The 27,715-nt window shown below is 43.5% G+C and overlaps 1 protein-coding gene across 2 annotated transcripts; it reads right to left on the reverse strand.

The window, feature by feature from the left end:
* Window positions 1-1,480: 1,480 nt before the first annotated feature.
* On the reverse strand, window positions 1,481-27,099 carry LOC137877975 (estrogen receptor beta-like). Of its 2 annotated transcripts, none has more exons than XM_068718161.1 (10): window positions 26,881-27,099; window positions 15,518-16,019; window positions 14,408-14,607; window positions 14,196-14,312; window positions 12,529-12,888; window positions 10,980-11,118; window positions 8,438-8,571; window positions 5,909-6,092; window positions 5,156-5,464; window positions 1,481-4,313 (listed from the first exon to the last, which is right to left on the reverse strand). In XM_068718161.1, the coding sequence occupies exons 2-10, from the start codon at window positions 15,943-15,945 to the stop codon at window positions 4,199-4,201; spliced, it is 1,986 nt and encodes a 661-aa protein (XP_068574262.1). In that variant the 5' UTR covers window positions 15,946-16,019; window positions 26,881-27,099; the 3' UTR covers window positions 1,481-4,198. The 2 variants fall into 2 exon arrangements, with proteins under 2 accessions (XP_068574262.1, XP_068574263.1); XM_068718162.1 differs by lacking the exon at window positions 26,881-27,099 and adding an exon at window positions 20,704-20,784.
* Between the last annotated feature and the right edge of the window lie 616 nt (window positions 27,100-27,715).

A 27,715-nucleotide genomic window follows, 5' to 3' on the forward strand; every position in this document is an offset into this window, starting at 1 on the left:
GATTGTTTTTTGACTTTTTTCGACATGCTATATTATGACCCTTTTACTTTTTTTTTGACATGCTATACTATGACCGTTTTTCTCTTTTTTGACATGCTATACTATGACCGTTTTTCACTTTTTTCGACAGGCTATACGATGACTGTTTTCAACCGGCTATATTATGAATGTTTTCGACATGTTATACTATGACTGTTTTCGACATGCTATACTATGACTGTTTTTTTACTTTTTTAGACATGGTATAATATGACTGTTTTTCACTTAAAAAAATGATTTTTAAGTGAAAAAAAACAGTCATAGTATAGCATGTTGAAAATAGTCATAGTATAGCATGTCGAAAAAATAAAAAAACAGTCATAGTATAGAATGTCAAAAAAAGGAAAAAACAGTCATAGTATAGCATGTTGAAAAAAGGAAAAAACAGTCATAATATAACATGTCGAAAACAGTCGTAGTATAGCCTGTCGAATAAAGGAAAAAACAGTCATAGTATAGCATGTCAAAAAGTGAAAAAAACAGTCCTAGTATAGCATGTCGAAAAAAGTCATAGTATAACATGTCGAAAAAGACATAGTAAAGCACGTCAAAAAATGTCACAGTATAGCATGTTGAAAAAAGTCATACATTATGGGATACTTTTGGATGTGTTTAAGTACTAAATCTGTCAAATGATGATGACTAGGACAGAGGAAAAAAATAAAAAATACGACTTGAGTTAAGCACTTGCCTGTGATCCAAAACAGCTTTCCAGGTAGAATGTGACAGTGTGACGTATCCATGGGATTGTTTTTTTGTGGTTCTGGCTTGCGTTGTGTGCCGACGTAATAAGGCCCATCAGACTCGTATTGGTTCGGAGAAAATCTGTTACTTTCGTCCCGCGTTGATTCACGATTTCGGCTCTACTCAAAAGTGTTTTTTTCCCCTTTTAAACTACAGCTGCAATTCAACAATGAACTGTCACCCTCTATAACATCTGTCCTTATTCAGGGTGGACAGACGTTACCGGCTACTACGAGCTGCATTTCCCCTACACCCGACATCTTTATGCTGTTTTTATTCAAAATGTCTGACAAAGTCCTTCTTGTGGACTATATTTTGATAACTTTGCAGCCAGTGTTCTTTAGCAGATGACGTTTGACCACTAGGGGGCAGAAAGAGGCACACCCTTGATATAACAATACCGAATCATGTGCTTTAAACCAACATGGTACGTTTAATATTGATGCAGCAATATTAGCTAAGGCAGGGAGTCCTGTGTCAAGACATTAACAGCAGCAAACACACATCACTCTGCCATGAAGCTAAATAACAACCGAATACACAACACGCTGTGTCATCTTTAAGAAGTTTGTGGTTCATGCTCTAATAAACATGAATGATTTACCAGAAACGCTGAAAAACTTCTTTTTTTCGACAAAAATCCTGATCTGTACATAATCTCAGACTCATGCTCAGCAGAACAGAAACAAACAACAAAAAGTGTGTAAAGTTGGATTTATTTTGTGATCTCTTATTTATGGGATGTATAGATTGTCATTTTTGATTGACAATAAACTGCGTTTGTCATGATTTGCGGCTGCATGTTTACCGTATCGACAGGGTTAGAGAAAGACCAGAGCTGACAGGTTTGACAGGCAAAAGATCTCATATAAGTGTGTGTGTGTGTGTGTGTGTGTGTGTGTGTGTGTGTGTGTGTGTGTGTGTGTGTGTGTGTGTGCATGCATGCGCAAGCTACAGACATCAGGAAAGAAAGGAAAGTGGACATGTATCTGTCTATTAGCAGTGGTAGGATAATCTGGCACTAAGGCTGGATTTGCATTGGCAGCAAAATGGCACGGCTTCGACCAGACGTCCAAAAAGGACCTAAATGATGCGTTCAGGTTATAAATCCAATATTCTGAAGGATTCACTCTCTCACTTTATTTGGCCTGGATCAAAACAAACCGGATTTGAACTCGGATGGCACCAAACAAGTGCAGAGAACGGCGGTGTGGTTTAAAAAGCACCACAGCAAACAAGCCTGAAACACGAGGCTCTAAACGTGCAGGGAGACAAAAAGTTCAAGGACTCAAAGCAAACAGTTGCTCGTGTCTGGAGAGCCAAGAACAACTAAACAAGCCAGCTCACGGTTTTCTTCATGTGTTATTCATTTGGGACGGTGCATAAATTACAGCAACTAACACTGAGGATTCCATCATGTGTAGTTACTCGCTTTCATAAGGCGACTTTACAAAACTGCGCTAACACAAGCCAAATTTAAAAAAATATGTTTTACAGTTAGAGCAGCAGCAGAATTTGCTTTCATCAGTAAACCACCCGTGTAACAAAAAGGGAACATTTACTAAATATCACTCTACTGTATTTATCTCTACTTACTTTGAATTGAATATATGTAATAATGTGCAGTGGTCATTAGCTGAAGGTGTCGTATGAATAAGTGGAAACCTAAAGGAGACGTGAAGTTTAAATTGGTCACTGCGGGAATGAGCTAAATAATTGCCAATAATGAGCTTCATTGATGTATGATCTACTATACTTAAATATAGTATGCAAAGGGAACTTTGTGCGCAGTCAGTACTTTTATAAAATGTTGATTCATACAGAGAATCCTGTTGTTGTTGTTTTTTAATGTCCTACAAATTTTTGCAAAACTATTTTTTTCTCTAAAAACACAAAATGTACGCGTTGAGTTAATCGTGAATACGTTTTCCATTCTCTTTTCTTTGCAGCAAAACAAATAGTTCATAGAATCTCATAAACTCAAAAAAGTAAATTGTCAGGTTAGCTCGTTTCAGCTGTAGACTGCTGCTAGCATATCAACATGCATTAGCATTGCCCTTGCAGTACAGCTAAAGCTAAGAAGAATTCAGTCTTTAGTGTCACAAGTATTAAGTCATGAATTAATACAAATCTGATGTACAGACAAATGTGCAGCAGTTTAAACAGGACTATGTTTCTTTTACCAGTGTAGCTAGACTGTTGTACTTTTAGCATGTTAGCACTGTTAACATACTAACGTTTAGCATATTAGCATCTTTAAATGCATACAGTTGGAATGGTAATATGCTAATATTTGGTACGTTAGCTTAAGTCTTGAAGTGAAGAAGTTTTTCTGAGCTGGAACACACTCCAAAGACAAACATGTACTCCAATGTAAACCTTTGAAGTTTCAATAATCTTCAAATGTATTCATAAAGCGAATAGCTTACTGCAACTTTTTTGACTTTGCACAATCATCTTTTAAATTGACAAACGCGATGAAAGAAGTGATTACCTCTGAACACCGTACATATCCTTTCTAAAATACGGTCCTACTGGAAGGGGAGGGACTTGGCCTTTCTATACAATTAGAAAGTAATGTTTAGCATGTTAGCAATTTTATATATTTACATAACTTTTATTAACCTTTGAAGAGTTTAGGCCGTTCGTAACTCAACTGCATCGAGTTAAATTAGGTTGTTTTTTTTGGTGGTCAGGTTTTGGGAACAGGTCCGTGCCACGCATCGCACTGTGTAAATACAGCCTTAGTTTAACCAGAAGAACCGAGAAGAAAGCTCGCGTTAACAGTCATCTTAAAAGGCCACAAACTGCTGCTTCTTGACTCCACTGAAACTCGTTGTTTTTGTACAAAGAGAGTAGAAAAAAAACCTGCATGAACAGGCGCCGATTAACATACGGAAGAGCACAGTAGAAGTGAAGGAGAAGAACACCAGTGAGGGAAAGCACTGCCCTTTTTCTTTTCTTTTTTTTTAGCTATACGACTAACAACCGTTATGGAAATGTGTGTGAACTGTGTTGACCACATGCACCTTTCTGTAAGTCACTGCAGATTGTAGACGGCTTGTTCTGGATGTTACACCGAGGTGAAAAAAAAAAAAAAAAAAAAAAAAAGATACAAATACTGTATATCAAAAAAGAGCTCAAACTGACTGGCAGAGGTTCAGCGATGTTCCCGTGAACACCGGCGGTAGTGCACATTCACAAGAAATATTTACGCACGCAAAATATACATTCGATGAAAAACATTTTTTTTTCTTCAAAAGACTAAAAACATCTTAACAGTAGAGGAAAAAAAAATACCTCAGAACAGCTCTGTTTGTTTTTTTGAATCCTTTTTTTTTTGTCGTTTCCTTCTCTCGATCTTTGGAAAGCCTTTAAAAAAAGGTTCAGTCTCAGTTCGTCTCTTTCAGTCCCGTCACCCCTCTAAGGCCGTTTCCATGACACCTCGATTGGCGATGATGTAATCTGTCGGTTCCACCGGTGGACAGTCGTCTCCTGCCTGCAGTGACCACGGCTCGGGATGGATGTAGCTGTGAGGGAAGTCGTCACAGTTACGATTCATTAGGAACCAGTTTGACATACGGAATATTTTCTTTCCTTCATTTTATTTTCCTTCCAACCTTATTTTTTTCTTATACTTCCTACCTCCTTATTTCATGTCCTTTCTCCATCACTCCATAATCTTCCCTTCCTTTATCACTTGATTCTCACCCCCTTTCATCTGTCCTAATATATTTCCTTCCTAACTTTCTCCTTTTTCCGTCATTGTTTCTTTCCTTCTCTTCCCACGTTCCCTTCTTATTTCCTTCATTGCCTCTTTTTTTCCTGCCATACAATTGTCCTTATTTCCTTCATTCTGTCCTCCGTCCTTTCTTAACCCTCTCCTTTCTTTTCCTTCCTTCGTCGACTGATCCGAAAGCATGAAAACTCCTAACATGAGTTTTTACCTCACACAAAGGCTGTGGTTACACTTGTCTTTTCAATGCGATTGACTCTAAATGGAGCATAATGGACTAAATGAACATCATGCTGTGTTGAAGAAGACTGTAAACTAGAGATTGAGACCATAAACTCATGTTTACAATGTTTACTGAGGGAATAAATCAAGAGAGAAGTAGAGTCATTTTAGACTAGACTTCTATACAACCAGAGGAGTCGCCCCCTGGTGGACATTAGAGAGAATGCAGCTTCAGGACACACATTGAAAAGTGTAACCACGACGGACGACACTTTTAAAAAGGTAGTAGAATAACTTTTACATCAACAACATTTCTGAATCCAGCACCTTGAACTGGTAGCACTAGTCCCCTGGAGGTACTACTTCTGAACTAAACTACAGGATCAGAGTTTTGCCTCCACCACTGTAACTTACTCATTGCTGTCCATGTGAGACACCCCTGAACTCTGAAACGGAGGCGAGGACTGGAGGGGCAGAGCCTGCAGGTGTCCGTCCAGGACCGGGTCCTCAAGAGGTCCGTGTGGACCGTCGGCGTCCGGCTGCTGGTGAGACGGGGGTTGGGCGTACTGGTTCTGGTCAGAGTAAGTGTCGGAGCTCGGCGAGGACGACGGTTGACTGCCGCCGCTGCTGGTGGTGTTGGCGTCCAGCATCTCCAGGAGGAGGTCGTACACCAGCACCACATTCTTCCTCTTCATGGTGGACAGGTGGTCCATGCCTTTGTTACTAAAGAGGAAGAGGAGACGACAGTGAAGCTGAGGGAGCACAAAGAGTGAATCTCATGTTAGACGAAAAAAGTCTCACAAGTCATGACAAAGGTCTGGTTGTATTTTAGTATCATTAGGTGGTTTGTCTTACTTTCTTGTATAAAACGTTCTTTATAAAAATGTTCTTCATCATCACTGTCAAACAAGGAAGCTTTTATTGGTTTCTTGAAACATCTTTACTTAAAAGATCTTTTCATCATTCAAGAACTTTTGAATTCAAGTATTCCTTGTATGAGCACTTCATTACTGGTAAGAGCATTAATGCACGACTGTGTTTGTGGGAGTGCACTGATCACAAAGACATAAAGTTGGATAGTGTTTAAAAGGTTCTCCGTGTGCTTTTTCGATTCCCTCCTCTGGACTCGGCTGCGGTTTCACGGCTTCCTGCCGTCCCTGGCTGTACCTGACGTGGCGGATGTGGGAGAGCAGCATGGTGAGGTGTCCCAGGCGAAGCGTCTGCTGCTGGGTCGACAGGCCCAGTTTGGAAATGGCCCAGACCAGAGCGTCGATCACCGAGTCCAGCAGACGCAGCAGCTTGCTCCTGCTCTCCAGCTCCTCGGCCGTCTGAGGGGAGCTCGTGCACAGATCTGCAACGCAGATTTATCATTTTGACTCCAGAGGTAGACGAACACAAGTATCGGGCCGGTATTGACCTTGAATTAATCTTTGTAGATCATCAGTTATGTGTATGCCACTAAGGCTCTTCTGTACCAAAGTAAGAGAAAAGATTATGAAAGATGAATCTGTTCTTAAAGACACGATTAGAGTTCAAAATGCCAATGCTGCTCATTAAAATCCCCTCTGGCAAGCATGAACGTGCTCCGTATATTTATAACAATTGCCATTTTGAATTATGAGAACATAAACTCCAGTCATTCGTTTTTGCGATGCCAAAGTGCTCAAAGGGAAGAGCGTTGGCCCGATGGTGGAGCTCGAGCAAAGGCCAAGAAACTATTCAGCAATCGTCCGCTGGAGAAAATGTGCCAATAAGAACAGGCAAATAAATGAAAGCTCATAACTTAGCCGATTGTTTAGCTGCAAGATTTTGGAACTTCTTGCATTGTTTTTATTCTCACAATATAACCGATAAGCAGTATCGATAAGAGTAACAGTATCACAATGTGAGCCAGTCAGCGGCGAAAACAAGCACCATCAGGGGTCCGGGTCCGGTCTGCTGGCTCTTTTCTGTCTTTCAGGATGTTGATCGTCAGCTGATGACCTGAACCTGGTTCCAGCTCTGAAGTCTCTCCACCTGATCTTTGCCGACATCACCGATTATTGACTTTCCACGGTTGTTTTGTGCAATTTACTGTTATCTGTTGTATACACGTGGTTATTTATTACGTCTGTTCTCCCATTTAAATGTTGCATCCTTTGAGTCGGGCTGTAACAACGATGAAAACCAAAAAGATTTCACGTGGCACCGCAACGCAATCCACGCTTCAAAACGAGTTGTGACATTTACACAAATGAAAAACTAAAACACAAGCTTACATTTGAGTGTCTTTGATCAAACGGTGACCACCTCCTTGTAAACATCTGGCTCATCGAAGAGCACAAATGAAGCCATGATGGACAATCCAGATGAGAAGGACGGGGAAGCTATAGATCACCCGCTGCACCCTCCGGGACCGAGGACACACTGAGCAGTTGAGCCACAACTTCCATCTATCCAAATAAATAAATCTTAAAATCCCTCCCCTGTTCTCTTTGACGGGTTCAGACTCAATTTCACTTCTTTCGCAATTTGTTCTTTTCTTTTGCTTTTTTTTTTTTTTAAGGCCAGCTGCAGCGGAGCAGAGTCAACAGAGAGAGCGGAGGAACAACTGTTAGGGAGGAACGTTGTTTAACATGCAGAGAGGTCGGTCACCTCCATGAAACCTGCACGGTGACTGCTGCTGCTGCTGCTGCTGCTGCTGCTGCTGGGTGAGGGGTTGACTGGGTGAGGACACTGTGACCGCGGGGAACACATGAAAGGCTTGAAGAAAAAAAAAAGGACAGCCGGAGAGCAATAAAGTCCATCTCCAGAGGTCATTTCATCCAAAATGTTCTTCAAACAAGCCGACAGTTCTGCAACTTCTGTGGGAGGATCATCTGCACTTCTAAAGAAACAGCATCCAAAGAGCAGCGCAGTGTAACCCTGGAGCACAGTATGTTGTGACTCAATGACTGAGTGAACATCGCTGCTAAATGGGTCATTTATTTATTTTTTTGTATCAGAATAATCACTATGATAGATATTCTTACCGATGTTATTGATAGTACTTAATCCTGGGAATATGAACGCTGTCAGTCAACTCTGTCATTCAAAATCAGTAAGTTGCTGTAACGACATATTGGCAAAATACCATGCAACCTCTGGAGGACTGCAGAGGTTGCATGAGCGACAACATTTGCAACTTATTGAGACAATCAGTTAAGAAGCAAGAAATATATTCAACTGTATCATATTGTACTTTATCCCCCATGCTGCTCAGAGTAACCGCACTGACCGGCTCTTCCGGTGGTCTCTCCCTCGCTGACACCGACACAACCACTACGCTTTATGCAAATGAATATGCTAATGAGCACAAGACATCATCGGGTAACTTTTGGAGCTAATGCTAGCTACTTTCAGACACATCACACCCGTAATCTAAACGCCGATGGTGTCATTATTGAAATGTAATCAGATCTGACAGGAGGATTCAGATCCAATAAGCAGATCAAATACTTACTAGGGTTCAGATTTGACAGTGAATGGGATGTCAAAAAGAGGTAGAACTGGTAAAAAAAAAGCAACCACAGACAAGCAGGGTTCACAAACGTATCTGGGTTATGTAAGAACCAAATGGACCGATCGAACAGGATTAGTCGCTCGCTGTAAAGCAGCTCATCCGTCGCAGAGAACATAAAGTGAAAACTGCGGTTCGTCTGCGTCAGCAAAACTCACTGGAGTTGAGGAGGATCATGGCCTTCAGACAGACGTACTCCTCCCTCTGAAGCTTCAGCTCACGAAACCGGGAGGTGGCGGCCAGCAGCATGTCGAAAATCTCCATGATGCCCTCCACACACTGTCCCTCCTCCCTACAGACACACACAGAGAGAGAGACGGTGAAAGGATGAACAACAACAACAACAACAACAACAACAACAACAACACAGAGGGGAAGACAACGGCACGGAAACAAACGGCAACCTTCGGATCTGCTGACTGAAGTCAAAGCTTCATGTGTTAAAGCTGCATTCTCTCTAGTGTCCACCAGGGGGCGACTCCTCTGGTTGTATAGAAGTCTAGTCTAAAATGACTCTACTTCTCTCTTGATTTATTCCCTCAGTAAACATTGTAAACATGAGTTTATGGTCTCAATCTCTAGTTTACAGTCTTCTTCAATACAGCATGATGTTCATTTAGTACATTATGCTCCATTTAGAGTCACACAGACCATAAAGTAGGGGATGCTTTAGGGGCGGGGCTACACAGTGATTGACAGGTCGTATGCGGCATCTCTACGTCCCTCCTCTGCATTCCAAATATGGTCACTTCCATTCATGGGTTGCATAAATAAAAAATTAAAAAAACCACATACTTGCCGCTACTCTAAACTTCTACAATATCAAAAGATGCTAAATAAACTGGGAGGATCTGGATCGAACCACGGGCGTTACAAACTGTGATGCTAATGTGGTGAACTGGAGTCTGGAGACTTCAAGAGTCATCAAATCTGTTCCCAAAAGCAATATCCTAAGTGTTGATTGTCTACAACGACAGTAGCTACGGTCCCGTTATCTCTCAAATCTTTGCACCTCTGACTTGACAGAGACACCAGCAGGTAATTCACACTGCGACATCTTTCTCTGAAACACTCTGAAAAACACACGCGGCCAATTAAGCGAAGGAGAAAGAATGTGTGACGGAGAGAGAAGATCTGATTAGAGGAAGAACATGAGGGGAAAAAAAAGAGGCGACTTTCTGCTTTCGGTCTCTTGTTGAGTCAGTGGACGGATTAGCATCCAGGATGTTTTCCTGAGCCGTCCACAGGCTGGCGGGGACTTCCCAACAGAGAAGACCGAGGCTGTGTTATGAGAACACGTCAAGGCTGACCTAAGCCTGTAGTGACGGTCTCCGTGGCAGTGGAGAAAGAAAGGTCAAACACGAAAGAAAGACTTTCTATTGTCCTCAAATACATGGACTCTAATTATCTCACTTCTGTTTCCCCCCATCAGGACCACTTCTCACACACACACACACACACACACACACACACACACACACACACACACACACACACACACTAGGAAATATTCTGACTCACATGTGGATTAATCCGCCGCTGAAAATAGTCCCCAACAAATGCACTTTTTTTTTTTTTTGTTCATCCTGTTTGAGGTATGTTAGCAGAAAACGACCAAACTGTCCAGCTGTTGTAAGAAATAAAAAAAAAAAGAAACAACATACTGTCGACAGTGTAAAGGGTCACATGTTCAGTAGGAACCAATGGGCTTGGAGCTGAGAGGAGGCAGCGACAGGAAGTCATGAAGTATTTGGGCTTTCTGTTGGATTTGTTGGAAATAAGTAAAACTGTAGAATAAACAGCCGGCCCAAAAAAAATGTACTTAAAAAACACAAATGTGTATTCATGCATATAAAACCTTCACAGTAGATGCAACCACACAACCGTCACCTGTTTGTGTCGGTTTGATATGGTCACGCACACGGCTGCACACCTCTCTGCAAAATGAACCAACAACAGCTACAGACGACAACCGTCGCTCCGCTGCACTTTGAACGCCAGAGAGAACACTTTAATGTCTCATGACTGCCGCTCCCGCTGACAAATTACAGGATTAAGTGCACTCGGGTTCATGAGGAAATCCAAACCGCCGGTGAAGCCGGCGGCCGTGATTATGGCGTGTTTACCGTGAATACAAAAGGGTAGAACCGAAGAGCCAGAGCGAGTCACTCGTTGTCTGGCTAAAGTCGAGGGTCACTGTGGAAGGGAACAGAGAGCGATAAAAAAAAAGAGTTTTGGCAAGAAAATGAGCAGAACGGTCCAGAAGAATCGGAGATATACTCCGCAGCAAGTGTCGCTGATATCTGTACCATTTCAAGGTCTCAGTGAACCGCGTCAACTCACCGCAGTGTGGGTTTAGGATTACAGCGTAACCACCGGCACTGTGATGGCAAACATTCAGAAAAAGCAGTTCAAGTCCCATAAAATCTCAAATAGAGGCTGCAGCCGTTAATTCATGTCGCGTGACGAGAGAAACGGGCTTCTTTATGAGGCAGATGTTATTAGAGACAGATGTTTACGTCTGACGTCCAACACAGTCGTGTGAGAGAGTATTAAACTCCTTTCAATAAGAACATAATGTTAAACTGTATGAAAAGTGAAGAGCTTAAAGTGGAGCAGAGGGGTTCTTCTCAAAGTGCTGCACTACAACGGAACACCCTGATGTTGTAGCTGGTGACGGCGGTGTAGAAGCCTGCTCACCTGTTGAGTTTGAAGTCCGGGGAGAAGATGAGTTTCCCGGGATGATCCACCGACCTCCAGATCAGGCCCAACATCAGGATCTCCAGCCAGCAGCACTTCAGCAGGTGGATCTGGTCAGCTAGACTCAGCTCTACAAAGCCTGAAGACAAACCCCCGCAGAGAGGATTAAACGCAAGCTTCATGTCCACATCCTGGATGTTCAGGAGGCAAAATTCACCTCGGAGCTGAACGAAGGCTACCTTAAGTGAAGTCATGGATCCAGACAATGACCAGCAATGAGGGCATCAACACAATGAACATGAAGACTGTAAATGTCCACATACAGCATTTCATTTTCTTCTAAATAACAAAACAATTCCCAAATTGTCTCGTGCTTTGCGACAAGTAAACGCGAGACAAAATGGCAGCTGTAGTTTCTCAGGAGTCCTGTCTTCATCCACAGTTTCCTGGCTGTGCATAAGATCCTAACTCTGATCAGAACCCAGCTTACTCTTAAATATATTGTCGTATAGCTTGCTAGCCAACAAGCAACTACACATCAAACTATTTTGGAAGCAATGAGAGGTGTATTTGTTGAGACTGCATCCCGTTAATCAGTTCTTTAAAAAGGAGCTCATCAGCCATACATTTAAAGAGTTTTGAAAGGTAATGACATCATTGAGCAGCAACTTTGTATTTAGCTCGACGGCGCCGCGCTGACCTGTCTGACCCGTCTAAGATCTCTTGAAAGCGGACAATGCACACTTATTATCACTGCTGTCTCCATAAAGAGGAAAAAAAGGGAATATGGTCTGTATTCCCAAAAAAACAAACAAAAGAGTCTTTGTGATCCCTCCACATCAACACTGAACACTGGCTGAGAGGAGGAGAGGAGACAATAAAAAGGATAGTGGAGAAAGAGAAGCAGAATCAGTCAGAAAGAAAGAAAGAAATGCACTAGTTTTAGGCTACAAATTTAGAGCAAAGTAACACATTTAGCAAAGTGTAAATGATGATTATATCCGTTTATCCCATTTGTCTGTTTATTCAACCATCACACGCAACGTCTGACACACCGACATGAACGATGGTGACAGAGTGAAACCGCCTCCACTGACCGAGAATCATCGCCATCGAACCAACGAACCATAGTGTTTACCCTGACCTTTAACCTTTCACTCAGAAAGGCCTCCAGTCTCAACAGCAACTAAGACCTTGATCAACATAATACACAGAGCAATATTTCTAAACAGAGATGCAGACTGCATCGTGTTTTCTGTCCGGAGACAAAGAAGGAAAACATGTCTTGTCAAGTAGAAACAATTAAAAAGCTCAACGTTTTTTTTTTTAATTTATGTTGAAAACTGAACAAAAAACTCCACGAAACATTCCAATGAACACACACACACACACACACACACACACACACACACACACACACACACACACACACAAGCTCATCAGCTGTGTTGCTACAGGTCTCGCTGTGATCGAGGCCAGAGGTTAGATTTGTTGGAAGAGGCTCAGTCCTGCAATAAGGATTCATATCAAGCCGGGATTTGGATCTTACCCGGGATCTTTTTAGCCCAGCTGATCATGAGCACCAGTTCTTTGTCTGCCAGGTTGGTGAGGGACATCATCATGCTGGCCTGGGTGAAGGGCTTCTTCAGGTCCTCCATGAGGTAGATCTCCGGAGGCTCCGCCTCCATGATGCGGGAGATGAACTCCTCCGGGCTCATGGCCGAGTGGTGCGCATGGTTCGCCTGAGGGAGCGGGGCGAGCGGGGCGAGAGGAGCCTCCAGGTGGAGGTGCCGCTGGGCCCGAGAACCCAGCCCCATCCGGACCAGACCCCTGCCTGAGTGATCCCGAGGCTGGAGTCCACCGCGGCGCTGCCGGGCTCCCCGATAGCTGCAGCGTTCACGCCTTACACCTGGTGCATGAAGACAGCAAGAGAAATAAACATGTGATGAAACCACGTAGATGCATTGGATACTGGACCACTGAGAGGTCTTCTGGTAGCTGGTTTGGGTTCCTTCAGTCGAGCAAAGGCATCTCTAAACACAAATCAATACTTCTCTCTTTAGACGTGTGCGAACAGGCCTGCTTTCCCAGCAGCAGAAGGTCGGACCAGATTCACCGAGTAATCAACACAACTCAATGTGTTGTGACATAAAATATGACATACTTAACACAGATCTCAAGGGCAGAGACTACTTCTCACAAATAGCGATAGTCAAAATTTCCTGGACATCTGCGCAGCCAAAAGTTGCTGCGTTCAAGGGCAGAGTGCAACCGTCTGGAATCAGCGAGACAAATCTACGAGGAGCGAGGGAATTTGAGGATTTTTAAAATTCGCAAACTCTGGACGTCAGCACTCTAGACTAGAAGATAATTGCGGACGCAAAATGTTTTGTTTTATTGTTTCTGTTGCGAGTTACTTTTAAAATGGCAATAGACCATTTTTTTTGTTTTAACTTTGCACAATTTTAATGGCGGTAGAATAAGTGTTTAAATCTGTTCCCTATGAGCCTCGCTTTCCCCATGTAGTCCGTCTCCACCGGGTACGATCTCCTGGAAACTGAAAGCTTTATCTACGGATCATTTCCACTTTAAGATATTAGTATAAAGCCATGACCCTCAAGGAGCAGAGCGCCAACTGAAGAGGTTTTCCTCCTGTGGTGGAAATCTGTGAAAGTGGTCGTCTGCAAGAGGATCTTCACGTTGTTGTTCTTTTTGATATAACATGTTAACTAGTGGGCTTTACAGATGTGGGTAGGTGGACTTTGAGAACATCTGAACAGAGGCTGAGATGCAGCTTTCCCCCCGTTTTCAGTCTTCATGCTAAGCTACGCTAATCTGTGGCTGACTGTAGCCTGATACTTAACGGACATGAGGGTGGTATTCATCTTCTCATCGCAACTTTCCCTTCACGACTAATGGAAGAAGAGCCTGACTTTCAGCTTGCTTTCCCTGTAGAAATACTAGCTAAAATGTGTACTACTATTCAATCGTAGAAGTAGTCAGTATACTGTATCTCTACATCCATCCTGAGAAATGATCAGACATTGGTATTTAAGTGTTTCCCATCCTGTGAGTTTTCAGAAGTCTCAAAGTTCACATGCCATAATGAGCACACAGGAAACACTCTTCACATTTTCACTTTCGGCGCTTGAAGTCGTTTCAGAGCCGCAAGACGACAAAACATCAAGGACCCCAATTAAACAGGGGAGCACCTACCGCACTTCATCATGCCCACTTCGTAGCATTTACGGAGGCGGCAGGCCTGGCAGCTTTTACGCCGGTTCTTGTCGATAGTGCATTGGTTTGTGGCGGGGCAGATGTAGTCATTGTGTCCTAAGAGGGGAAAGGAAAAAGAGGCACTGGCAGGATTACTTGAGGAGCAGAGCGAGAATAGACGGGGAACAATCGCGGACAGAAAGACTCGAAACCTTGGATGCTCCTCTTGAAAAAAGCCTTGCAGCCCTCGCAGGACCACACGCCGTAGTGGTACCCCGAGGCGTAGTCGTGGCACACGGCGCAGAAGTGCATGTCGGCTTTCCCCGCTGCAGATGAACACAAGGAGGAGTTCACGCCTTCCGGTCCTTCTCCGGATCTCTTCCCCAGCGGCTTGTTACAGCTGATGATGGAGCTGCAGGAAGAAACACAGACTTATGTGGGGGAAAAAAAAAAAAAAGGACAACTTGACATTTTGGAATGTTAGCCTGTCATCCAGCCGTCATTAGTCTTCCAACAGGTTTACTCTTTTCTGAAAATGTCTTCACAACCGCATAGCAGTCAACTGCACAGCTTCCATCACTGCAAAATAATGGGTGTTTAAATATCCGTCCTCCATGGCCAGTGGCATTATGATTACCAACTGGTACAGTAGCACAGATCACGACTAAACATACAGTACAACTACGGAGCAAGAGATAAATCCCGCTACAAATATGGTAATTCCCGTTCATCGGTTGCAAACGAGCCAAGATGGGAGACGGCCGCATTCCAAGATGGCGACGCCGAACTCCAGGCTTCATAGCGGCACATGCTCACATGCCCTAAACGCATGCTGTGCCGGCCCGGCTATGTCAAAAAAGCAAGGAGAAGCTTTGAATAGAGACTTCATTCTCCGCTCACGTTGACATTACCCCACTATATCTTTACATAGTGTCAAATACAGCTCCTTTAAAAGATACTATGGAAGTCTTGCAATGAACTAGTCGCACATGAAAAGCACACACCAGCAGAATTCAGTGAAGATTGCAGCCAAGCCAGGACACATACTCAGATTGGACCACACAGTTCAAAAGTAGGCTACTCCAATTCAAACACAAAGCCACTTTTTTTTTTTATGCCTCAAAATGCGTTTTATGACAGCCGGGGGGACAAAGCTTCTTGGCTTCTAGAGGTCCATTTAGAGAAAAAGTAATGGCAGAAGGTTTTCAATTTCTGACCATTTTCCCCTCACACTCACCAACTGGCACTCACCAAACTATTTATTATCATTTATAGTTATTGCTGTACTTTGTCCATCCATGGATCAGTGACAGTAAACCTACCTGCTGGCCAGGCTGTGGGTTTTGGCTTCCAGCCAGGGTGCATGTGGGCTGGGTTCATTGTAGACGAGAGGCTGAGGGCAGCGCAGAGTCACAGGGGGCATGCCGGGGTGGCTATTGGAGGGCCAGAAGGCCGACGGGCTAAGGGGGGAGCACAGAGATGACGGGCTGTCAGTGATGGGCGGCCTGGCATAGCTCAGCACAGACGGGCTGTAGAAGGTCAGAGGTCCGTGGCCGTGGTTGTACTCGTGGCTACTGTCCGTGTACGGGGACGGGATGCAGACCGTTTGGCTGTCCATGCCCAGAGGAGAGCTGTACACGGCGGGCGGGAGTCCGCGGGAGGTCGGCCTCTCCGAGGACTTGCTGGAGTCCACCTCCTGTAGCTGAAGCAGCGGTAACGGGTCAGCATCCAGCCTGGGGGAGGAGGCCATGTCACGCTTCACAGTGATGACGAATATGATGGGGCAGCTGGTTCCTCTATTGCATGTTGTAGTGAAGACGAGTCCTGGGGTAGAGGGGGAGAAATACTGTGGTTAAAATATGAAATCCAGATTTAAACAACAAAGGCTGCATGACAAACACACACACACAGTCAACCCACCAGGTCCCACTAAGCACTGGTTAGGGCATTTGCAGGTAAAAAAAGACAAACATGTAAATTAAAACTGGGTTAAATTTGGTTGAAAAGTCCGATTTTTAGCACATTTCAATGTAAAGCAGGTCCTAACTATGTGTGAAAATCCCAGTGAAATGAGTTTAAGTTTTGTGCTAATTAGCATATGGTAGCATGCTAACACACTAAACCAAGTTGGTGTTGTCATTTTTTTCTATGTCGATGATCAATAGCTTGGACTTTAAAGTTGATTTAACCTCAATATCTAAAAGCTGGCTTTATACTTGTTTGCTATCTGACTCGTGATGAGATACCACCAGATTCTCACCAACCAGGGACTCCGTAACGGACACCCACAGAACACAGGAGAGATTGAAGTTTCTTCAGTTCACGCAGGTTCATTTGTATCAGAGTACAAGCAAACCGAGTTGTCCGGATTCAACCCTCTACAACAAAGAACCGTACCTTACTTTAAAACCTCGTCCCCCTATTCATGACGATTTTCAGATCCGGTTCCCTGGGGGCATTTTTGGACATCTGGGCACATGAGATGTACTGTTGGTCTACTCATTAATCAGTATCAGGAGCGACACCTGTCAGAGGATCCTACTGGTCCCTGTTCGTCGTCAGACTAACTCTCAACAGGACTACATCTACTATGTATGGGCCTGTGGGCTGTTTGGATTTAGCTTCGATCTGTCCCCGGCTTTGTCTCAGTCCTCCCCCACACCGTCTTCCTTAATGGTTCTGCCAAACGTCTGGCTTGGACAACACAGTCACATGTGTGTCACAGAAACCAGAGATACGCCGGACACGCTGATCCAGCCGCCTATACACAAAGGGCATCCTGTTTCCTGGGGACATTGTGGGGGTGACGTAGCTGCCGATCTCAGCTAGACCATACCTAATTTTAGGAATCGTGACATACATAAAACGCAGGAATATTACTAACATAAAGTCCATTAACCTCACAGGGCCGCTAGCATTGCTGTAGACGTTTTTTTTTTTTGAGAAAGACACAATTGCAGACGTATAGGACATTTGAAGCATCAAATTGAACACTTGAGTTGAGTGGAGGCAGACATTGTTGACAACAACACTCAGGTATGTTATGAAGATGATGAGGGAATGATTTCTGCCGTTATTGAAGGCACCGTTTCTTGGAAATGAAAAAGACGAGACGTAACGAGGCAAATCCCTTTTTCACGGTTAATTTCGCCTAAACTGCGTCAAGCGTTCAACCAATATTGACCTGCTGTGAGCTCAGCTGTGAGCTCGGTTCATTGGGAGTTAACAGCGGACCAGGCTGCGGTGTTGCCATTGTGCGAGGACCCTCGAGTGTCCGCATGAAAACACCAGATAATGGTACGTTGTCTTTGCTGAGTGCATCGCAGTCAGAGGGTCAAATGAGATCCTGCTGAAGCGCTCGTGGACAAGATCTGATAAAAAAGGAGCTTTAACAAGACACATTTGTTGCCACCGAAGGAACTATTCCAGGAACCTTTCTGGGAACTCAAGGACATCACCTGCATTTAAACCGAAAGAACCAGGGGCCACATTTAAATTTAATTACAGGTTTGTAGCTTTTGCCCCACAAACAGCTGGAGATGGTACTTTGGCTGCCATGAGACTAACTATCTACAACGTTCAGTGAGCACCGATTGTTGTTGTTGGTTGAAATGTCAAACTAAACCTAACTTCACTTGATGATCGTTTCAATGCAGTTACATATTAAACAAAACGTAACCAGGAAACACTCAGCAGTCACTAGATTATAAGAGTAGATTTGTTCTTCAGCGTATGACTCGCTTATGAAAATGAATTACAGTCACAATTTCTCATATTTACAATTTTCCCTTTAATAAGCAAAAACAAAATTCACAAATTGGTGACTACCATTTCTCCTTGACCTCCCGATATATCATTAATGGGGGGCATTCTCAAAGCTGAAATGAGCAATTTATTACAAGTGTGTGCATTTACAAAAGGTATAATAAAACCAACTTAGACCTCTCGTACGAAAAAAGCCTCACAGGGAAAACTTAAGAGAAACACAAAAGGTGTCCTTTCACAAGTACCATTGACTTTGTGTCTTCTATGAAAAGATCTTGTTTTTTGTAAAAATCCGTCAAGAGTTTAGTTCCTGGGGCTCGTTAGTAATTGAAATCATGAATCTGTGCACAGGTGAAGTCCAGAAAGGGTCAGATGTTCCCACAGTGATTTTATGAAGCTGGTGCACTCTCTTTGATGAGCCAGGTTCCATGACGCAACAGTTTAGTTACTGTGTCAAAGGTGACGAGAACAGCTCTGTGTTCATCAACGGTGTATTCAAACTATGAACACTTGTTCCACACTAACAATACGAATAGCGGTGTGACCTCACGCAGCTCCACAAAACTGTGCCAGAGAAGCCATCAGCTGTTCAATCAGTCAAAACCGGTAATCAATCAAAGAAGCCGGAAGCTATATCTATTTAAAGCTTAGTGACGATAGCCACCAGAAGCTAGTAAAACCTGTGTTCCTAATGAACAGACTGTATATAAGAAGTGGACGTAGTCGTCGTTTGTGGGCGGCGACTTTGAAGCCTCAATTTCAACGTTTTGGCCGTCGCCATCTTGGATTACGGCTGTCGCCATCTTGGATTACGGCCATCGCCATCTTGTTTTTTTTTTGCAACCAGTGAACAGGAAGTGACCACATCTGGACTGAGGAGGAGTGACGTAGAGACGCCGTATACGTCTCTGGTAAGAGACCTGTCAATCAGCGTGTAGCCCCGCCCCTAAATCATCCCCTGCTTTATGGTCTGTTTGACTCTAAATGGAGCATAATGTACTAAATGAACATCATGCTGTATTGAAGAAGACTGTAAACTAGAGATTGAATTAGAGTCATTCTCTCATAGTGATTACTGATCACCACTAGCAGTAGTGAGGGGAGTTTGAAAGCTCAGACGACGTTGTTCTAAAGCTTTGAATATCTGTGAAGTGACTGCAGAGTGGACAGGAGACACCATGCCAAACAGTCGCAGGGTCAATCACATCACTAGTCAACATGTGCATCACACATGTCAGGTCAAAGTGGTCTTCAACTAAATAATGCACTGATTTACCTGTTCACTCTGAATGCATGCTACGGAATTTGACTAATTTAGGGGCTCGATTGAAAATGTCGTAACAGCCCCCCCCCCCCCCCAACAAGTCACGTGTCCCTTGCAGTGTCCCTCAAGCCGGCCACATGGCCAGTCCAAACACGTCAGTAATCACAGGGTTTGTCAGTCGTCCGTCATGTGTTGATAGTAAACATCACAGCTTGTACTGTAAACTCTGGTCTCATGGGACATTTCCCAGTTTCTGTTTTTAGAGCAACTTCCAAGTGACTCGCACCATTAGTTTCCTTTTCCCTGAGGCTGTGCGGTTGAAGTTTAAGGTTCGAGGTCTTCCCCTCGGATAAGTCTGGGAGACACGGACTGAGACCGACCACCAGTGTTGCCCGTTAACTACCCAGACTGTGGCAGCCCGCCACAATTCTTTGTGAGTGTGCATTTTTCCGCTGTTGTCACCATTTACATCTATGAAAACCTATGAGTTCCTGATAGATCCAGCCTCTGAGTTTTGCTCTCAACCCCACATTGATGCAACCCTAACCCTAGCCTGAATGCATTCATTTTGGTCTCATTTCAAAAGTATTCAACATGCGTTTACGTTTTCAATAACACATGAACACGTTGTGATTGATCTAACGCATATCGTATGGCTGGTTAAACTTTTTAAATGCTCGGGAGCGTTCATTTACACAAATCCGCTCCTCTCACGATTAATCGTTAAGGCTCGTCGTCAATTTGGTAGCAATGGTTTGAAATTTATAAAAATAAGTAGGTCCTCAGAGGGTCCGATGTCCGCCCACCACAGTCTCGCAAAAAAACCCTGTGGGAAATACTGGAACACCTACAGTACAAAATCAGTACAAATATGTTGACCACTAAAGGGGCAAAAAGCCAACATCAACAAGTGACAATGACTAGAATGGACTTCGTCCAACTTCCAAGCCGATAGTCCTCCAATAACCACATTTTAAAGGTCACTAGAACCACTATGAAAGAAGCACAACTGGCTGGCTACAAGCGGTTAAAATCAATTACTACTAATTAAGAATCTTCAATGAGATACTAGACTCTATCCACGAGGCAGATGGAGTTTATTTCGTGTCTGTTCGTCACCATGCTGCAGTGGTTGGGAGTGACCGGGGATAACGGTGTCTATAAACCCACCGATAAGCTAAATGAAAATGTTATTGTGACCATGAAAATTGAACTTTAAGAGCTGAACTTACATAATCGAGGTTTATAAAACTAAACTAAAGTGGGGCGAGGGGCGGATTCTACAGACTGGTTTGAGAATAACAAAACGCCCAATAATAGAAATAATTATAGTTAAACTAAGCTTAATACCTTCTCACATTTAAACACTCAGTGCAGATAATTACATTTTCAGTGATTAATAGGTTGCTTAAAAAGCCTGAAACAAAAAAAAAAAAAAATGCACAATGAATGAAAAGACATGAAAAAGACTGAACTTACTTCTGCGGGCAGCGTTGGGCTTTTACCGATCGACTGTGTTAAAACAAACTGTTTTGTCAGAACGTTTAGCCGAAGTTTGAGACTTTGGACAGACTGGTGCTCATGGCAGCCTTCCATCACAAACCACCAGGCAGGCGAGGGTCAAAGGTCGCTGTCTTAATGCGTCTCTCTCTCTCTCTCTCTCTCTCTCTCTCTCTCTCTCTGTCTGTTCTTCTGCATATTGCTATTAACTAATCTGGTCTTTAAACGAACAGCTGATGCTTTGTCTCCAAAAGATATATTCAGATGTATCGATTAAAAACATGAAGACAATCGTCCAGACAGAACATCTATGTATACTGTACAATGTACTGCTGGTACTTATTTATAGACCTGAGTACTATCATGTACATGAATGTACCAGCAGTAAACCACAGCGTGTGGGAGTGTTCTGTCCCGTTTAAATCCTAATCCTCAGTTAGGCGTCGTCTCTTGAAAGGCCCCGATTACTGTTTGATTAAATATCTATAACATCATCTTGTCTTTCATTTAAAGCTCCCGTTGAGATGACTTCAATTCACTGGTTTAAAGAGGCAGAAGGAGGACTGGTCTAAGTATTTACCCAATTTCAATTTTTGAACTTCTTCTTATCTATGTTAGGGTTTCTTTTCAGAACAAAAAAGGTACAAATCCAAAATCGGGAAATGGCAGTATTGAAAAATGTACTTGTTATCTCGTCACGTAACCCTTCGTAGAGGCTTTTCGCTGAATAGGGTCAACTTGACTTATTATTTAAGCTTTCACTTCACAAGCTCAAATGTCAAACGTTCTCTGCTTCCAGCTTCTCCAATGGGAAGATGCAAATACTGACCTTCCTGGTTCCTTCCTTCCTGGCTGCTTATAAACTCGGTAGTATTTTAACTTTTTCTACTAAATGCTCTGTGTAACAAATATAAATGCTGGATGTGTTATTTGTACATTTTGGTACATGCATTTCAAAGTCCAAATATGTTGGCACAAACTCCATTGTGTTTCATGAATGAACAACCTGGAACACCCTGCAGAGAGACTCTTTTTTTTTTTCTCCATCTGGTAATAATGGGATATCACATAAAGAAATAGGATCTGTTGATGCCGTCTCTGACCACAAAAGTAGCTCAGGTCTGCTCCCTTTGGAAGATAGAAGATCAGGTCAGAGTCTGTCCGTCTTCACCAAATACAAACATCTTCCTTTGGATCAGTTGTAACCCATGAAAAGTTCCAGAGGGCTTCAACAAAGCAACGTGAAACCTCACGAGTGAGTTGCATGGAACATGACAGGAACATGAATGACAATACAATACGTTCCACCCGGTTTTTCAGGCCAGTATATTAAAAAAAAAAAAAAAACCTGTTTATTTCTTGTGTGCAAAAGGAGAATGGAGCCCTGTTCTCCTAAGAACGGGGCTCCGAGCCAGCGGCGCATACCGGAAACACAAAGACCCCCCAGAGAAAAACCCATTAGCCGGGCCCCCGAGTCCTCCATTCTCTCAGCCTCACAAAGCCAACAAGGAGCTGCTGCCGCTGGAGGAGCAGAGCTGTGTTGAATTGAAGAGGTGGACAGATTACGAGGGAGCGGGAGGAGCCCGGCAGCGAGAGGCTTCAGCGGCGTCGACGGGCTGATTACGGTGTCGAGATTTGGAGTAATTGTGCCGCCGCACCGTCTACCTGCCAGACGGGTCTGTCTCCTCTACTGTACTCCAAAATATGCACCACGTCCTCAGCAAGTCATCTTCTCTTGAGAGACTCACTGTTCTTGAAAAAAGGTAAAAAACGTCAGAGATTAAGTTATTATATTAAAAGATGTTAAAAAGTGTAGTCAAAACTAACTGATAGCTCACTCACTTCTAAAAAGTAAGAAATATTGGAGGCTCTTTGTTAAGCCCCGCCCCCCCACTGATACCCCATTAACCTGTCAGGAGCCCACACTGTCACGAACTGCACACCCTGCATATATAGCGCATCACATTTTTAGGGCTGGACGTGAATATTCGGTTATTAGTTCGTTAGGTATTTGCCATCAGAGAGCATCTGCCTAAGCTCCAATTTTAAAACATCCTCGTTAAAAACTTATTTTATCTGTTTGTATTCAAATGTCTTTATTGCCGATGGATCATTTACGCCGGTAAATCCAGCATCAGGCTGTGAAAATGTGCTTTTCCGTGAACATATCGGGGGTTTAACCATCCGTCAGCAACAACACAAAGACAGTAACGCCAATACATATCGTTTAGTCAAGCCTTTTATTTTGAAATTCCCATGGTATTCACCATTTCCTTCCAAGTGCACCTCCTTCCTAAAGGTCTTGGTCAGTCGCCTGCTCGTTAAAGCTACTTCAGCTCAGGCTCACTTAAGGTGGACTGACCTTTAAGGTGGATAAGCTCATCAGCATCGACCAGCAACCAGACTTTCAACAACAACAATAGGTCCATTTTTCATTATTTTTATTAAAAAGAACACATTACATGTCTGGAAGAGGCCAGTAATAAAGGTGTCAAATCATATTTTTGTAGTTTTTAGTGAGTTGATATGAAAAAAGGCGGTCTCTTATCGATCGCTTGCCCATAAATTAAATCAAAATCGTACTGCAGCAGACTGTGATGACAGCCAAAATCACATCATTGTCCAAAGAACCAATATAATATCGTAACAACGCCGTCTGTGTTGCATTAATTCACAGACAAACAGCAGCCTGCTCCCAACAGCAATCAATAAAGGGTCATATTTATATTTCTTCATCTATCAATGGGAATCAGACACAAGACGGTATCAACATTCAGCATTACTAACTCCATACTTTTAACACAAGATACATTTTATTCAATTTCCACCCTGAACGTTAATGAGAAACTAGAAAGCAGACCGATATGCAGATTTAATATATAAACATTCATGTACCAATATTAAAAGATCTTTGAAATGTATACGTCAAGAAGTTACGCACCGATTTCATCCAAAAGCTCTTCACCCATAAAGCAACTCCAGCTGCAGTGACACAGGTCAGAACCATCTGCAGCAGCTGACGGTCAAAACACGCCAACGATGACAGTGACGTAGGCTTTGCCTTCGTTTACGTCAGCGAGCTGCGTCGCCAGGTGTTAGAAGTTCTTTGGGTCACAACAGTTGGAATATAAAGCTCCGCCTACAGCGTCACTGAGCTTCACCTCCAACACTCAGGCAGCTACACTGGACCTTAATAGAGAACTAACATCAACCCACACTAGGCCAGAAATCACAGCCTTGAACCTCTGCAGCAGGCTGACGATCACACCGTCAGAAGCACAATGGACTACAGCCATCCAGACATCCATTCAATATACATGTTGGGTCCAATTATAGACACAACAGGTCATGTGTAGATATTAGGTTAGAGGCGGGTAAAGGTAGGGGTGTTACTGTCGCCTCGTAGACTCTGAGAATCTCAACCCGTCGTTGTGAAGAACCCTTCTGCCATCTGCTGTCGTGGACCTTCTTCTTCATGTTCAACAGTTTTGTTTTTAACTGACTGGTAGTAGTAAAGTAAAATTAATTATTTCAATTGGACTATGTGGACTTAGGGTGGTACATTCCCAAAGAAATATCCGTCATGGCAACATCTTGTTTTTAAGAAGAGAAAAAAAAGAAGTTTAAAAATCGCGAAAATCAAATCGTGAGCTTGAAATTGAATCAAGACACCCGTAGGTATGAAGCTATACCATGGAGTTTTCATACCACACATACAGTTTTGTTGACATGAATTAGTTTCTCGTTGAACACCATGTGCTTCCTTAAGGGTTCAGAAAATATGCCGACTGGATTTCCCGTCTCAAACATTTGTAAAGCTTTTTAGAAATACTTGGAGACCTGAATTTCTTGAATCGGCTTTCTTCTCTGCATTGTCGCCCACCGTCACGGCCGTCCCCCCCCCTTTTTTTGCAGTCTGCAGAAAAGTGCATCAAACTTACAAATGAACGGTTGAAAGGCCGTCTCTTTGAGTCAGAGCTAAGATGTCACCGTGAAGCAGGAGTTAGAGAAGGTTTCCTCTGCTCGCAGTAGTTGCCGGTTAGTCTTTCTGGCATTGTTTCAGCTCTATACTGCAGCGTGTTAAACATCAAGAAGTCAAGGCTATGCATGCAGAGCGGGTGGAATCAGCGCTTTGAGATCACGGCAGGAAGCAGCTGTGAGCGTCACTGACCGTCCCACGGTTTCCATCAAGTTCACGGTGACCAACGGAGCTTCGTGTGCAACGTCTCTGAAATCTGCCGCAAAACAGAAAGTCTCCGTTTTCTGCAGAGAGTCTCACGCCCTTTTTCTTCAGGATTTTCAGGTGCACGTTTTCACTGCTGCAACCCAACCTGAACGCCTGCAGAGAGCGTGTGTTTAGTGCGATCGCACCCCGATGCCACTCACAGTCACTGCACTGCCACTGAGGCACGACACCCTCCTCCAACCTGCCTGGAAACACCAAACGAGGGTGACCGCGGCGGGGAAACAAAACGTGTTTTCGTTACACTCCGTACTCGGGTGTCTTCCGGGTGATGGACGGCCTGGGGATGGAGCGGAGGAGGGATCTGGAATCGTCGAGCAGCGTGACCTTGACACGTTTTTTTTTTTTTTTTTCGGGCGCCGGCCGGTTGGAATGCTTTTCAACGGGGGGTGAAACCCGGAGAACGGAAGGGGATGTGCTTTAGACTTTAGACTTCCCTCCACCCTCCCCTCTACGCACACGCATATACTTTTTTGACTCCCCCTCAGCTCAGTTATTCACAAGTGGAAAGAAAAAAAAAAAAATCTGGTATTTACAGCAACAGCCAGATTGTGATGACACCGTAAGCAGTGTCAAGGCTGTGGAGAGGAGGGCGACGGGCTCACATCCTCGCTGGTGTGCAGAGCCTGAGGGGCAGAAGCAGATAGGAACCCCTTTGTTGACGAGATAAAATAATCACCAGCGGCGTCAAAAGATTACAGCGCAAACCAAATATCCCTTTAAAAAAAAAAAAAAAAGACAGCAATGTGAAGGAAGTTACTGTGAGAGGGTGCAGGGTTTTTGGATAAAAACCTAAAATAAAGAAAAACACACCAAAAGTCTCTTTATGAAGTTCAGGGAAGGAATCTAACGGGAATGTGAACTTCTGAAGTGAGCGATCCGAGTGGCTCAATTTAACCGTGTTGTCTCATCTTAGATGAACATCAGCTGCAGAGTAGAGCACTGAAGTAGAGGCAGAGACATCTTGGATGAAACTCTCATCCTTATTTGGCTGCACTGTGATATTAGACGCGACAGAAATGGGATGTATTTTGACATGTTCTTATATATTACATCTAGTTCTTCTTACATGAAACCATCCTACTTAAAAACAATTCTAGCGTTCACACACACACTCTTTTAAATCCTTTACGAGTACGATTCTGTCAGAAAACACTCAACTTGTGGATTTAAGATACTGAACAAAACATCAGCATCTACAACCCTGGATTGTCCCGAATCTTTCAAAGAAGCATGTTGTCACTGGGCTACGGTCTCTAGAGGGCAACACAAATTATAATAAAAAGCATTTTTCCATTTTGCTGGTGGACCGGTGGTGTCTGGACTCCACTTCAGGGCCTGACTTTCTTTTTCTCTGAGGAAGATGCAGCCATATAAAAACGGAATGAGTCTAATATCTGATCTCATTTTTACTCACAGTAATATGTACAAATACTACTCTGTGTTTTAAGGTAACATGGAAGAGAGGCGCTCATAAATAAGGACAATTTAACCTCATCTGATCCAGAACTAAGTGGATGTTTTTGGTGAGATCGTTCCGTCACCATCTCTGGTCTCTCTGTAGAGGATTATGGCGAATTTTATCACACAAAAAAAACAACATTATCATATTAATATGTCCCTATTAGTGCTGGAATAAACTATAAAAATCATAAAAGTTATGGATTAGGTTTATGAAGATAGCTTTATTCCTGGTTGATGCATTTACACACCTGCAGTTATATGAAAACATCTGTTTCTACACACATTTAACCTTTTTGCACGTTCTACAGTAAGTTAACCAACATTGTTCACCAGAGTAATAGTGAACTCTGAAGGCTGGATCACAGGAGCAGAGCACCTGTCGCAGTGGAAACCCTGGTCACTGTAAACGGAGAAGTGATCAATGAAAAGCAGACTCTCGGGTCACTAACCTGTGTCTCGGCTGCAGGCGGTGATGAACAGATCAGCTGTCAGTTTGGGGACTTGCGTCGGTTTTCAGCGTCTCCGCCGCTGCAGGAACAACAAGAACCGCGACGCGTAAAAGTGAAACTACAAACGGACATCGCGAGTATTCCTCCGCGTTATTCCTCACAAGAGCGTCTCCATTCCCGGCGTGCCATTAATACGTTCCCTCGTGCCCCTCTCCCGGTTCTCCGAGCGCCAGGTTTAAGGTTTGGCCGATTTTGGAGACGTCACTAGCCACGCCTTTTTTGGAGAGGTGCCCAGCAGCGCTGCGCACGAGAGGAGGATCAGAACCTTGTACTGAAATATGATGTTTAACACCCCGAGAACAAAAATGCTGTGTGTTCATGTTCCCTCATTAGACGTGTGTCACATATAACAATATGTAGTCATTTAATAATCACTGATAGATCAGAACCTGGTCTCTCTGTGACTCCCCTGCGCCCTTCATCTGCTCGGAGTTAATGATTAAAAGAGATGGAACACAATCAAAACAAGTTGGGGCCAAAGGGCCCGAAAGCCGGATCTGTGTCCACCGAGGACATGTGTTCAATTTAAGACAAAGAGAAGAGAGACAACGTGCTTCCTGCTGCTGCTGCAGCTTTGGTTTGAGGTGACATCATCTGTACCAAGCCTTCAGATGAAGCAGCCGTTGATGTCACCATGTACGATGTGGATCCTCAGCTGTTTATTATTGTTTGGTTATAGTCGTTGTGTAGACCGTGCAAAGGTATGAATATAATAGAACTGATTTTTGACTTGGGGCCCTTCTACAAGGTTGTAAAAACGATGTAGGGCCCCTAC

This window comes from Cebidichthys violaceus, unplaced genomic scaffold, assembly GCF_023349555.1.
Source record: "Cebidichthys violaceus isolate CVI_PGR_0920_01 unplaced genomic scaffold, fCebVio1.0.p SCAF_22, whole genome shotgun sequence".
Classification (NCBI taxonomy): domain Eukaryota; kingdom Metazoa; phylum Chordata; class Actinopteri; order Perciformes; family Stichaeidae; genus Cebidichthys; species Cebidichthys violaceus.